This window comes from Suricata suricatta, chromosome 5, assembly GCF_006229205.1.
Source record: "Suricata suricatta isolate VVHF042 chromosome 5, meerkat_22Aug2017_6uvM2_HiC, whole genome shotgun sequence".
In the NCBI taxonomy this organism is placed as follows: Eukaryota; Metazoa; Chordata; class Mammalia; order Carnivora; family Herpestidae; genus Suricata; species Suricata suricatta.
In genome coordinates this window covers 128470871-128484085 of record NC_043704.1, presented here as the reverse complement: position 1 = coordinate 128484085, position 13215 = coordinate 128470871, and the positions used below count along the sequence as shown (strand labels likewise).

General features: G+C 44.4%; 1 protein-coding gene and 1 long non-coding RNA gene across 5 annotated transcripts in view; one reads left to right on the top strand and one right to left on the bottom strand.

Moving 5' to 3' along the window:
- Window positions 1–6511, top strand: part of NEK11 (NIMA related kinase 11) — a 220879-nt gene extending 214368 nt beyond the window's left edge. For both annotated transcript variants that reach the window (XM_029940296.1, XM_029940297.1), the window contains one exon: window positions 5770–6511. In XM_029940296.1, coding sequence (XP_029796156.1) covers window positions 5770–6040 — 271 coding nt within the window. In that variant the 3' untranslated portion in view covers window positions 6041–6511. The remainder of the gene's footprint in view (window positions 1–5769) is intronic.
- Window positions 1–13215, bottom strand: part of LOC115292286 — a 49127-nt gene that overhangs the window by 30324 nt on the left and 5588 nt on the right. For all 3 annotated transcript variants that reach the window (XR_003908900.1, XR_003908901.1, XR_003908902.1), the window contains 2 exons: window positions 7801–7861; window positions 3833–4024 (listed from right to left, as the gene is read on the bottom strand). This is a non-coding gene — a long non-coding RNA (uncharacterized LOC115292286). The remainder of the gene's footprint in view (window positions 1–3832; window positions 4025–7800; window positions 7862–13215) is intronic.

Below are 13215 nucleotides of genomic sequence, written 5' to 3'. Positions count from 1 at the left end.
GGTGCTTTGTCTAAATTCTTCTTTTTAGAGGTCGGAATATGCTTCTTCCCATGAGGTATCTGTGTGGGAAATATCGGTCTGATTTGGAACATTGTGAGGCCTAATCAATAACAGCAGTCCCATTCCCAATATGAGCCAATAGTAGAAGATACCAGTTTCGTTTCATGGCAGGAGCTGTGCAAACATTTGCCATTTCCCTGCTGTGACTGTGTCATCCAGTGAGGCCGAAGCGGCTCCCAGAAACTCATCTTTTCCCTGACCAGGTGCAATCATGCCTCAGGGACAGGGCAGGGGGACAGGCCGCTCCTGACACTAATCAGCAAAGCACTCCAAGGTTTGGTGCCCAGGCAGAAATGAAAATTTCAAGAGGGTAGATTTTGGAAGCTGGGGGCAAGAGACCGTGCAAACTTGCCGTACCTTCAGGAATTTTCACTCACCCGGTGAGTTCAGACAGCTCCCAGCACCTAATAATGCTTGGTTTCTTAAAATCCGTTTTGTCTCGTGTTAATATAAAATAGCTATCTCCGGATTTCTTTTGGTTATTTGTCTGGCACATGTTTTTGTAAATGTATTTGTTTACTCTTAACCTTTCAATGCCCCGAATTTTATGGGTATCTCTTACAAACGAGCCCGATTTTGGTTTTTAGTATTTATCCATCTACATGTTCAGTGGTTATGAACAACGGAGGGTGCTTAAGTCACAAACAAAATAATCCTCACAGGAGAGGTGAGCGTCGACAGCATCTCCAACCGACAGTTGCACGTAAGATTCTACTGGCCGAGGAGGACAGAGCAGAAAGGCCAAGCACCATTGACAAAAAGGGGCCTGAAAGTCACATGTCCCCTGGGGGTAGGGGTGCCACATGTCACCCCAAGCATTACCAGTGCAGCTGTCTGCCTCTAGAAAGATTTTTTCTGTCTTTACCCACCAGATTCAGAGACAGCCATTTGAAATACTAGCTGTGGAGGGGAGAGTACAAAATCCATCCTTAACAAAGGAGCCGAGAGCTTGTTAGTGCTAAATGACCCCTAGGACCACAGTACTAATGGGGAAATGTATTCGTACCCTTCTATTCCTGCATATTTGATGTTCAGGGATTTCTTACAGTCTATAAAATCATTTTCAAGCTTTCCTTAAACTATGCCTGAACAATAATCTGTTATCTTAATGCTTTCTGCTAAAATAGGTTTTTATGATTTTTTTTTTTTACTTCCACTCTGCCACTGGCTTTCTTGTGTCTTCTTCTTTTCCAAATTTAGTCAGAGAAGATAAAGAATATTTAAAATAGTGTCTTAACCTGAGGTAAAACTAGAAAACTACTTGAAGTTTGTAGTTAAACTGAAATTGGACTGAGATAAAATCCACCACTGGGAAAGCAGCAGTAAGGTTTGTGATAATAAGACAATGGCTAATAAGCACCTGCTAGGTGACAGGCACTATGCTAAGGGGTGTGTGAGTCCACGTGTACGTGCGTGTAATCTCCACTGAAATGTGAAAATTCAAGGCTCAGAGAGGTGGCCCAAGAGCACATGGTCAGTGACAGAGCCAAGATTCAACTCCAGTATCTCTGAATCCAGTGACGAGACATGAGCCCTGGAGTGAAATTACTGGAAATCATGTCCCAGCTCCATCACTTAAATTCTGTGTGGCATGGGCAAGTTATTCAATACCCTCTTACATCTCAACTTCCCCACGTGTAAAATGAAAATAACAATATCATGTCCATAGGATTTAATGGGATGATCTGAGGAGATGCTCAGAATAGATGCTGGCACATAGAGAACATTCAGAAACTGTTAGTTGTTGTGGTTTCCGGGGACTGGGTTGCCAGCAGTTCCACTGTTGGCTGCCACCTGGCTTCCCCCCACCTGCTATGGCCCAAGTGAGATGGTGCCTTCTCCTCCTCCGTGGGGGGGGGGGGGATTTATTTTCCCTACTTTCATCGCATTTTATTTATAATTAAGAGTTCTTTTTTCACTATTTTGACATCGAGTGAAACACCTGTTAGATACCCAGTAGGTGGTACCAAGTGGGCAATTGATTCACAAGCCTCGAGTTGTAGGTGAAGGTCAGGGTGGACATACAGAAAGTCCTCAATCTATAAATGGTATTAAAGACTCTGAAATGTGGAGGAGGAGGAAGAGTCAGCCAAAGCAGCTAAAAAGCAACAGACAGCATGATAGGAAAAACTCCTGGTGAAGGTAGGATCACCAAAAGCAACAGAAGGAAGGGTCTGAAGAAGAGAGTAGTCAGCTGCTGAATGCTCCAAGATGTCAAGATACATACAAAGAAGAGACGAGGGGAATTAGCCACATGGAGGTCATTACAGCAGTAGTTTATGAAAGGAAGGCGGACCAAGGCCCCAGAGGGGTAGACTGAAAGACAGTTTGCAGCCAGAAAGTAGCAACAGTAGCCACACATAACTCTTCCAGGAGGCTTTGCTAAGCAATGGAGGTCAAAGTGATAGATCAGGAGACAGGTGCGCTGACGGAATGTGGGGGTCAAGAGCTTCTTATTGAAAAGCGGGCACTTGAGCATATCTGTCCTGCTATGTATGCTCCAGCAGACAGAGAAATAGAGGAGGAAGGGAATAAGGAAGACAGCTGCTGGAGGGAAGGTCACTGGGATGTGACAGAGGCTGCGATCCAATGCACTCAGGGAGAAGACTGTCTTCTATAGGAGCATGGATGGCCCCTTCACAAGGGACAGAGGGAAGCCGAGTAAGTGGTGAAAGATGCAGGTAATTTGGGTAATTTGGGCACTGAGAAGATGGGGAATCTCTACTTGTTTCTGTTTTCCCAGTGAAATATTAGGTAAAATCATCAGCTGAGGAGGAGGGTGGGACTTAGTACGTTGTAGAATATAGAAGAAGGTATGAAATAGTTCATTTTGAGCCGTGGGAAAGAAGCATACCAGAGAAGTATAGTCGACCATGGGCAGTGCCAAGTGCCATTTTGAATTGTGATCAGTTATTATTTAAATGGGACCCGTTGGGAGAACCGGATGTTTCTCTCCTGGAATGTTCTTTTGTTGGCGTGTAGGCATAAGTAAGCAGATGTCTAGATTTAACTTCCTGTGTCAAACTCCTCTGGCAAAGCTGTAAGGAAGAGTCAAAGGGGTGATAGGCGATAGGCTGAAGGCCTGCAGGTGCCCAGGAGGTGGAAGAAGCACTGAAGTGAGTATGGTGGGAGAGGATAAAGGGATGGTTGTGGAGCGTAAGGCTTGAAACCGATTCCAGAGGAGGTGGGGTTACTGGTGCCGAGGAGGTCGAGAGTATGATTATGGGGGTGGGCAACTGAGGAGGGTAAAGAAAATGATCACTGGGTATGAGACCATCCAAAGTCAGAGAGACAGGAGTAGGCTGTGGGAGAAAGAGGGCAGGTTGCCGAAGTCATCCGTGCACAGGGGAGTGACAGGGTTTGCTAAATGTCAGCAAAAGGCAGGCTTGGGTTTCTTGGGATGACTGAGGTGACTAGGAATGTGAAGCATCTTGGGATGGGTCCTGATCCTCTCCAGGCAGAAGAATTCCCCAGCACTTGGAGTTCCAGGACCTGCGTTTGAGTTTAAGCCCCATCAGCCACTAGCTGTGTGAGTTTGCAAAAGTCAGCCTACTTATTCTCATACATCAAATAGAGACAGATGTTCAATAACTTGCCTTGTTCACAAGGATCATTTGAGATAATGAATGTAAAAATATTTTGCATGCTCTAAAGTACCATTTAAAAGTGAGTTAAAATTTAAAATGTATGTATCTTAACATTATAATTTCAGGCCTGTAAACTAGAGCAAGATAAATTACTTACTCTTCTTTCTGCCTGCCACAGACCTCACCTGGATGCTTGTGTTCTAGAGACTTCAGTGCTGAATAGTGAACAGGAACAGCTTATAAAATGAATCAGAGCCTGTGGTTCATGGCTTCAGTGTTATTGTCAGCATTACCATCAGCGCTTTGTAGCAGTAGGGCTTTAAAAATTCTGGGGGAAAAAACCCCAACAACTCTGATCTTTCTTTTCACCAAATCCACTGAAATGAAGAATAAAGAAGCATTTCTTAAGGTTAAAGTCATAAGAATATTTATATCATCTAGTATTCCATTCTCACAAACTTTATAAATCCTTGAACCCAACTCGATGTATATACAGAGAAGTGTAGAAATCACAGATGCCCATGTGATCTTCAGAGGGAACACACTCATGTAGCCTCACTCAGAAATCTGATGCCAGAACATATTCCCCTGGATGAAAAAGCTTGGATCCTAAGGATGTTCACTCAGTGTTATAGTGAAAAACACTAAACACTTGGTGGAAGAATGACTAGGGAGAAGTCAGCACATAAATTCGGTGCGACAGTATGGAGGCATTAAGAATGACAGTTTTGAACCATAGAGCAAAATTCATAAAACTCGAATGCCCTGGAGTCAGGCGGGTCGGTGAAATAGGAGAAGTGGCCTGCTCTAAAATGACGTGAGGATGGTGGGAGCAGCACAGTAACGAAATGGAGAGCGCGGAGCACACGCCAGGCCTAGACTTCCACACTAAAATGCTAAAAAATAATAAATCAGAAGAAAGTAAAGCATACTGATGATCAAAAAAAACTATGTCCTGGGCCTAGTTTTACTCACAGGTCTTTAGTCGGTGCCCCTAGCTGGAGGTGGAGGGAAATACAGGCAAAATAAACATAGCAGGTGTAACAATATGATTATGACGACGCTCAGATTGTAGCCACATAAGGACAGGGGCTGGAGGTGAGCACAGAAATACCAACGTGGGTCTTAGTGGGAATTTGGCCAAATGCCCTCACCCCTTTAAGCCCCATTTTCTCCATCTGTAAAGGGAAAAAAAGGGGGCACCTAGCTGGCTTAGTCAGTTGAGCATCCGACTTCGGCTCAAGGCATGATCTCATAGTTCGTGGGTTTGAGCCGCGTGTCAGGCTCTGTGCTGACAGCTCAGAACCTGGAGCCTGCTTCTGATTCTGTGTCTCCCTCTCTGCTTCTTCCCTGCTCACAGTCTCTCTCTCCTTCAAAAATAAACATTAAAAATTTTTTAGAAAAAAAAAGGGGGGGAGTGGTAGTCTAAAAATGCCTCCTTCCAGAGCTGTTTTAAATGTTAAGTGCATAGAAAAGCGCCTCCCCTTTCTTTGCCTCTTCCTCCTCGTTTTAATTGTATTGCTCTCATTAGTATTATTTCTGACTTCATATCCCACTATCCTCTTCCCCCTCATGCTCCTGACTAGCCACACTGGCCTTCTCTATATTTCTCCAATGTATTTTAGCCTCAAGGCCCCAGTTCTCTCCCCGCCCCCCGGTATTGGCCTCACTTCATGTAGGTCTCTGCTCAAATGACCCCTCCCCCCATAAGACCAGCCAGCCCCTTGTCTGTCTGTCTCTCTCCCTCTGACTTGGCTTTATTGTTCTTCAGTGCACATAGCGCTGCCTGACATTTTACTGCATGTGTATTTTCTAATTTCTCTGCTTATTCTCTATCCTAGAAGGGAAGCCCTCTGAAGGCAGTAATTTACCTAACTTGTCTAATGCCATATTCACAGCTCCTAGCAGGCGCCTGGTGCATAATAGACATTCAGGAAGTGTCTCTTGATCACCACTGAATGTTCACAGTAGAGCCATTGCATCTCCCCCCGCCCCCACACACACCCTTATTTCTAATCTCAGAGCTACAATGTGATTTGTGTAATTAATGATTTAGAAAGACATTTCTTGCGGGCTGTTCAACTGCCTAACTCTTCTCTACCTCTCCTAACGTATGTGGCAGGTCAGCCATGCAGAAGCTGGGAGCAGAAGTGTTTGAGGAGGTCTACAACTACCTCAAGAGAGCAAGGCACCAGAATGCCAGCGAGGCCGAGATCCAGGCAGCTCTAGAAAAAGTGGTGCCTCGTGTCAGTGACTGTTTTGAAGTTGACCAGCTCCTGTACTTTGAGGAGCAGTTGCTGATCACAATGGGCAAAGGGCCCACACTCCAGAACCCACACCAACAACTGCCAAAAGCGAGCAAGATCAAGGGGACAGATCCGTTCAACACATAGCTGAACCCCGTTATGGGAAATGAGTATGTAGTGGGACTACCGTCTTTACTTTCGATTCGTTACCAAGAGGAGGGAGTAGTAAACATACCTGTCCACACCCAGAGCCCTGGGCCAGTCGGGGTTTGGTCTACACTGAGGTAAGCCTGTGGACCCAGTGTGGCCTCCTGAACAGCATTCCGCACTCGTGCCCTCAGGACTCCCACAGGGTTGGACCACCGTGATGGAGAACCCATCTCCTCTTTACCATTTCCACTTGGAGGACAGGCTGAGGGCCTGTCTGCCTTGAGTCGCTGTGCTCTGTGGCCAGCTGGCTCCTGAAGTCACTGAACACTGGCCTCCGATACATGGAGCTGACCAGAAGTCACAAATATTTGCCACAGGTGACCTGTTTGAGGTCCACTTTTGCCCTTCCCTGGCTAACAAGCAAGATGTGTATATATTAAAGACCCAGACTAAAAATCCAAAAAGCAATTCTCTCCTGTGATTTATTCTCCAAGCTCATCCATGGAGTATTGGAGGTTTTTATTCTTAAAAAATGTTTTCCATGGTTATAAAATAAATCACCTATTTTATCTTGTCCTTGTCTAGAAGTACACTGATGAATGTAACACATCTATATAATAATTATCCCCCAGAGCAGCTAACATTGGACTTATTTGGTGTCTGTCACGTGCTGGCGCTGTGCTCTGAGCTTACAACTCAAAGGGCCTTACATCAGTGAATCTTTTCACAGATGGGAGAGATGGGGAGAGAGGAGAGATTATCCCCTCTTTTGTGCTTATTTACTCAGTTACCAGAGCTGTCACCCCAGGTCTCCGATTCCAGCCCCCGTGCTCCTAACCACGATGCATGTGCTGTGCCCCCCACACGATGCAGTGCCTTCTAGACTAGTCAGTGTTTGTCAAATCTGAGCATCAGGATCACCAGGAGGGCTTGTTAACACACAGATGATAGGGCCCATCTCCAACGTTTCTGATTCAATAGGCATGGATGGAGACAGAATTTGCACTTCTCACAAACTGCCAGGTGACATCAAGTACTCCTGGCATGAGACCCTTCTTCGCGTTGCATCTCCTGCCTTTATTTGGAGCAGTACTCTGGCCTGCTCTAGTTGGGGCTAATTCATCTCACTAACATCCCTGAAAGTGGTGTGAGGACCGGGAGAAAGGACCCAAACACTTCAGATGCTCCACACTGAGTACTCTGAAGAGGCAGCCATTGGGAAGAGAAAGGTCAAAGTGCAACTATCTAGGCCTCGGGGAACCTGATGGGGTCAGTTCAAGGACAAGGGAGCATGTCACTGTGCTCTACGTCTCATTCCCACCTCTGCCCAGCAGCCGAATGAGCCACGGGGCACCTAAGTGAACCTCTGCCATGCTCAAGGGCTTGTGGACATGACCCTTCTGTGTCCCTTCGACTCCTTTACACTGTGGAGACGTGTTGAGACCCACACAGATCCTTCCTCTGCCTCTTCCCAAAGCTGACCGTGCCCATCCCACCCCTGCATGCCAGGCAGTTGTCCTGGCTGGCAGGTGACAGTCATGTTACTGATCTCACAGCCCATGTCTAGGGCAGGAAAAACAGGCCTCAAATGCGGGCTCCTTCCTAGAGGTGGAATCTGAGACTTTGCAGAATTCTGAACTTGAGCATGTTGTTCAAGCCCAAAGCCAGAACCTGTGACCGTTGCGAGCACAGAACGCTGAAGGTCAGGTTTGCCCTGGGAAACCCAGAGCGTTGCCATCATGCTAATAGTGACTCACCCCGGGAAGAGCTCCTCGAGACTCCCATGTCCTTTTATGACCAACCTGATGTCATGTGGATCTGGAAGAGAGAGATGATAGTAGCAACTTATAGGACTTAATAAAAGTCTGCATCTTTTTACTCATGGTTTTCATAATGATAGAACAATACTGTGTGAACTGTTGGGTCAGAATAAAAAATAGCTGGATTTCAAGTAGCCTCTCCATCTCTCACAGATGAATGTGCCCAGGGAACAGTAGCCTGGGTTTAAGAACATGTTGTTAGGATTTAAAGCAGAGTTATTACCCATCCTTCTCAACCTATTCCAAAAAACAAATAGAAGGAAGACTTCTGGACTCATTCTACGAAGCAAGCATCACTTTGATTCCCAAACCAGACAGAGACCCAACAAAAAAAGGAGAACTACAGACCAATATCCTTAATGAATACAGATGTAAAACTACTCAAGATACAAGCAAATCGAATCCAACAGCATATAAAAAGAATTATCCATCCTGATCAAGTGGGATTCATTCCTGGGTTATAGGGCTGGTTCAATATTCACAAATCCATCAATGTGATACATCACATTAACAAAAGGGAAAATATAAACCATATGATCCTGTCGATAGATGCAGAAAAAGCATTTGACAAAATACAACATCCTTTCTTAATAAAAACCCTCAAAGTCGGGATAGAAGGAACTTACTTAAACATCATAAAAGCCATTTATGAAAAGCCCACAGCTAATATCATCCTCAATGGGGAAAAACTGAGAGCTTTCCCTGGAGATCAGGAACATGACAGGGGTGTCCACACTCACCACTGTTGTTTAACACAGTGCTGGAAGTCCTAGCATCAGCAGTCAGACAACAGAAGGAATAAAAGGCATCAGAACTGGCAAAGATGAAGTCAAACGTTCACGTTTCCAGTTCAGGGAGGGCACTTCGCTCCTGGGAAACGCATGGACCGAGGGAGGAAGGGGGAGGCACAAGGCTCTTCCCGCATCTGCTATTTCTCACTGCTTTCAGCTCAAAATAATTCCCGTGCCAAAACGGCTTATTTGGGGGGTGATGTATCTTGGCCCCCTACCATATTTAGAAAGACAAGTCCAGACTGAAAACATCTTATCCTCCTGAGATTTATGCTGTCCATTATACCAAGCTTTCAAAAAGGGAAAGCTGGCGGGAGGGGGAGGGGGGGTGAGCCATCTCGGATCATAGCTCCATGCCTTGTATAAAAGAAACTCGTTCAGATTCACTTTTCATTTGGCTCACTGAGAGTGAGAGCAGTGGTACAGGATTTAAGGTGATTAGAAGGAAATACCTTTGTATTATTATTATAGGGAAGTACTTTCTCCTTCAGCCAGACTCCATCAGGATTTGGGGCGACTCCCAGATTGGTATTAACCACTAACTAAACTGCAAGATGGCAGGTGGAAACTGGCAGAAGATTCAAGAATTCACAAAGTGTTTGTTATGAAAGTCACAGGTATGAGAGAATAGAGGGACCCAGATACCTTGCTGCTTTGTAAGATATATGTCCCTATTTCATGAACACCAATTGACCTTTCTGCTTTCTATTGATGCACAGGAAATGCCATCAGCTATTTTGGATGATGCGGAGATAAGGCACACACAGGAGAGTGATGGGAGTTAATTATTTAATGTATTTGAGGCTGAGGACGGAGCAGAAGCTCTAGGTCTGTTATAAAGGCCAGCCGTCACCGTGGGCTCAGGATACAGGAAACCGACAAATTAAACAGTAGCTCTGGGGGGGGAAACACCCCACTCCTCTTTCATGACAATGTGATCACTAGCTAATGCATCAGAAGATGGGACCAGGACACCAAGATGATAAAGAGGCAAAAAATGAAAAATGAGGCAGAGAAGGGGTTTGGTGGAGGGGCGGGAGACAGTGGAGGAGGAGGGGTCAGACACAGGATGAAGAGTGTTTTAAGATGCTTCTGCCACAATCTGCATAAGGAGACAAAGAGAACTTAATACCAGATGACTTGGGTTCTAGATGCACTCTTCCCGCTTACTGTGTAGTCTAGGCCAAGTCATTTTCTGAATCTTTTCCTATGTCTGAAGACTGCTGTAGAGAATGAGTAAGATAATGTAGTAAGTGGAATCACATGAAATTCTCAATGAGGTTCAGCATGATGTGTGGAAATGCCTTCAATCTGGAAGATGCCCTTAACTTTGGAGGAGGAATCATCAGCTTTATTGTCAGGCTGCTTGATATCCCATCATTGGAGATTCTTTGCTGAAGGCTTCCTCAGGCTTCCAAGCTTCTATGCTACCACACAAACACATCCCAAAATTCTACATTAGCCATTTTCAGCCCGCTCTTGACTAGAAATTCACTGACAGCTAAGAGCTAATAGGGCCATGAAGGCAGCAGCTCTACGGAAGCCAGCTCTGAGTCTACACGATACAGCCACACGCCTCACGTTTCATTCCCCTGCTCTGTGTGGCCCCAAAGCAAGCAGCATCACCAGTACCCTTAGGAAGCTCAGTTCTGCCCTAACTTGTGAGGAAAATCTGAAATCTAGTCCAACAAACATGCATTATAAAATAATGTATTCATTAGGGATATCAGAATCACTTGAAATCTTCACTCCAATCGGAATATTTTCAAAGTAGATTTATAAGTTTAGATTGGGAGACAATCTTCCACTGCTAGAAATTTTTTTCTTTCTAAAATATTGTGACTTTTTCTTGCTCTGAAAGGTTGAACTTTTGAACTTTTGGTTCCAATTCATCCCTTCCTGGACCCCTGACTGTTCCCTTATAATGTCCTAGGTCTTCCCACTCCTTCAGGGGGGTGGGGAGAGTAGATTCCCTACCCCTTGACTCTGAGTTTGGCCATGGAACTTGTTTTGGCTGAGTGATGGCTAGGAACAGGAAGCATGCAGGTGAAGTCCATTATGTTCTCTTGTGCCTCTGCCCTCACCAGACAGCCCACCAATCACAGGGGAAGGATGACGGACCAAGAGTGGAACCACCCCAGTCATCCCGTAGAGTCACCCTAGCCAGTGAAAAATAAGGCAGAACCACTCCAGACAATCTGCAAACTCTTGAGTGAGAAGCAAATGTTCATTGCTATATGCCCTACTCAGGTTTTATGTTTATTATGCTGCATTATTATGGTGGTAAGCTAACCAATAACATCTCTCTCTATCCCTTAACACCTTATTATCAAGTCTTTGGGCTTCCTTCTTTTTGGCATTGATATTTACAAATCTGGGTAAAGTTTGCTGATAATGAAATGATTTAGTGGTTTCTCAGAAAAAAGGTGGATACTCTTTTTCAAAACGGTGAACCATGAGCCGTCTTTCCTGGCTTTCAGCATGCTTCCAGACAACACTGCGCAGGAGCGGGGAGCCTACCAAGACCACTTCATCTGAAGATATGGTCTCATTCTTCTTTGGATTTTACATCAACACGTGTTGAGTTCCCATCCCATACCAGGCATGTAGACACACAATTTTGAATGATATACATTCAACAGGCAATGGAAACCACCCAAATGTCTGTTGACACATGCATAGGTAAAGGAAATGACATATTTATGAATATACACAATGCAATATTATTCAGCCTTAAAAAAAAAAAAAAAAGAAGGAAATCCTGCCATTTTCTACAACATGGATCAACCTGGAGGACACTATACTAACTGAAATAAGCCAGAAAGACAGATACTGCATGATCTCACTTATATGTGGAATCTAAAAATGTGAAGCTCATAAAAGCAGAGAATAGAATGGTGGTTGCCAGGGCCAGGGTTGGGTTGTCAGATGTTGGTCAAAAGTTATAATGTCTAGGGCACTTGAGTGGCTCAGTCAGTTGAGCATCTGACTTCAACTCAGGTCATGATTTTGTGGTTTGGTTTGTGAATTTGAGTCTTGTGTCAGGCTCTGCTGGCAGCTCAGAGCCTGGAGCCTGTTTCAGATTGTGTGTGTGTGTGTGTGTGTGTGTGTGTGTGTGTGTGTGTGTGTCCCTCTCTCTGCCCCTCCCCCATTCATGCTATGTCTGTCTGTCTCTCTCTCTCTCTCTCAAAAATAAACACTAGAAAAAGTTGTTTTAGTTCTACAGGTCTACTAAGTTCTGAAGTTCTAATGTACAACATAGTGACTCTAGTTAGAATACTGTCTTACTATATACCTGAAATCTGGCAAGAAAATAGATCTTAAGTGTTCTTACCACACACGAAAAATGATAACCAAGTGATAGACATGTTAATTAGGCTGACTGTAGTAATCATTTCACAATGTTTAAGTTTATCAAAACATCACCTTAAATATATACAGTTTTTGTTAATTATACCTCAGTAAAGCTGGGAAATTTTTCATCAGGCAAAGAAGAGAGATAACAAGATCATGCAGGCCTGCAGAACACAAACATGAAAGATGCAGGACACAGCATGTAGGTTCTGGGAGTTTGAGATGTTTTTGTGCTGGTGGTACCCAAAGTGTGAGAATGAGTACGTCAGGCTTGAAAGGAAAGTGTTCTGGGCAGCCTCCAAGATGGCCTCTAATGATCCTCACTCTGGAATTCCTGTCTTGTGCAGGTACCTCTCGCATTGCCTAAGGGGTAGCCATGTAACCAATAAAATAGTGTTGAAATGGTGGCATATGACTTCTGTGACTAGGTCACAAGACATAGATTCCATCTTGCTTTCTCTTGGATCACTCACTCTGAAGGAAGCTGGCCACCATCTTGTAAGGACACTCAAGCAACTTTATGGAGAGATCTATGAGACATAAAATTGAGGCTTCTGACAACAGCACCAAGTTGAGCCACCTGGAAAGCAAATTCCCTAGCCCTAATCAAGCCTTCATTTGACTGCAGCCCTTGCTGACATCTGGACTAAAACATCCTAAGAAATCCTCTGGAGCCAGAGCCATCCAGCTAAGCAATTCCTTAATTCCTGATCCACAGACTGTTAAATAATAAGAGTTCACTGTTGTCTTAAGCCACAACATTTCCCAATATGATTCAGTAACAGATGACTAATATAGATACACATTTGAAGGGTCTCATGACTGACGTTTTCCTAAATGGTAATAAACGACATTTTCCTAATAACTGCTAGCCCCTCAATGCTGGAAGCCATTTCTGAACTGTTCCTTGTGAAGGAAATTATAGCAATCTCTTCTTTTGTGTTTATGGGAGCAAATATTACATTTCCTGAGAAACCTGTTTTTCTTCCACCCGAGAAAACAGTTCTTTGTGAGCAGGGGTCAATAGCCTAACTCTTGCCTTTGCTATGCTAAAAACATTGCCTTATATTTGAATGCTAAAGAGACCTTCCTTCCCCATACGATAAGCATCTAAGTCACCTACATCAATCATTATTGAAAAAGATTATTGCATGAGTCTTCCACCAATCTATGTTCAGGAAACTTTTCCATACCAAAGAATCTGTCA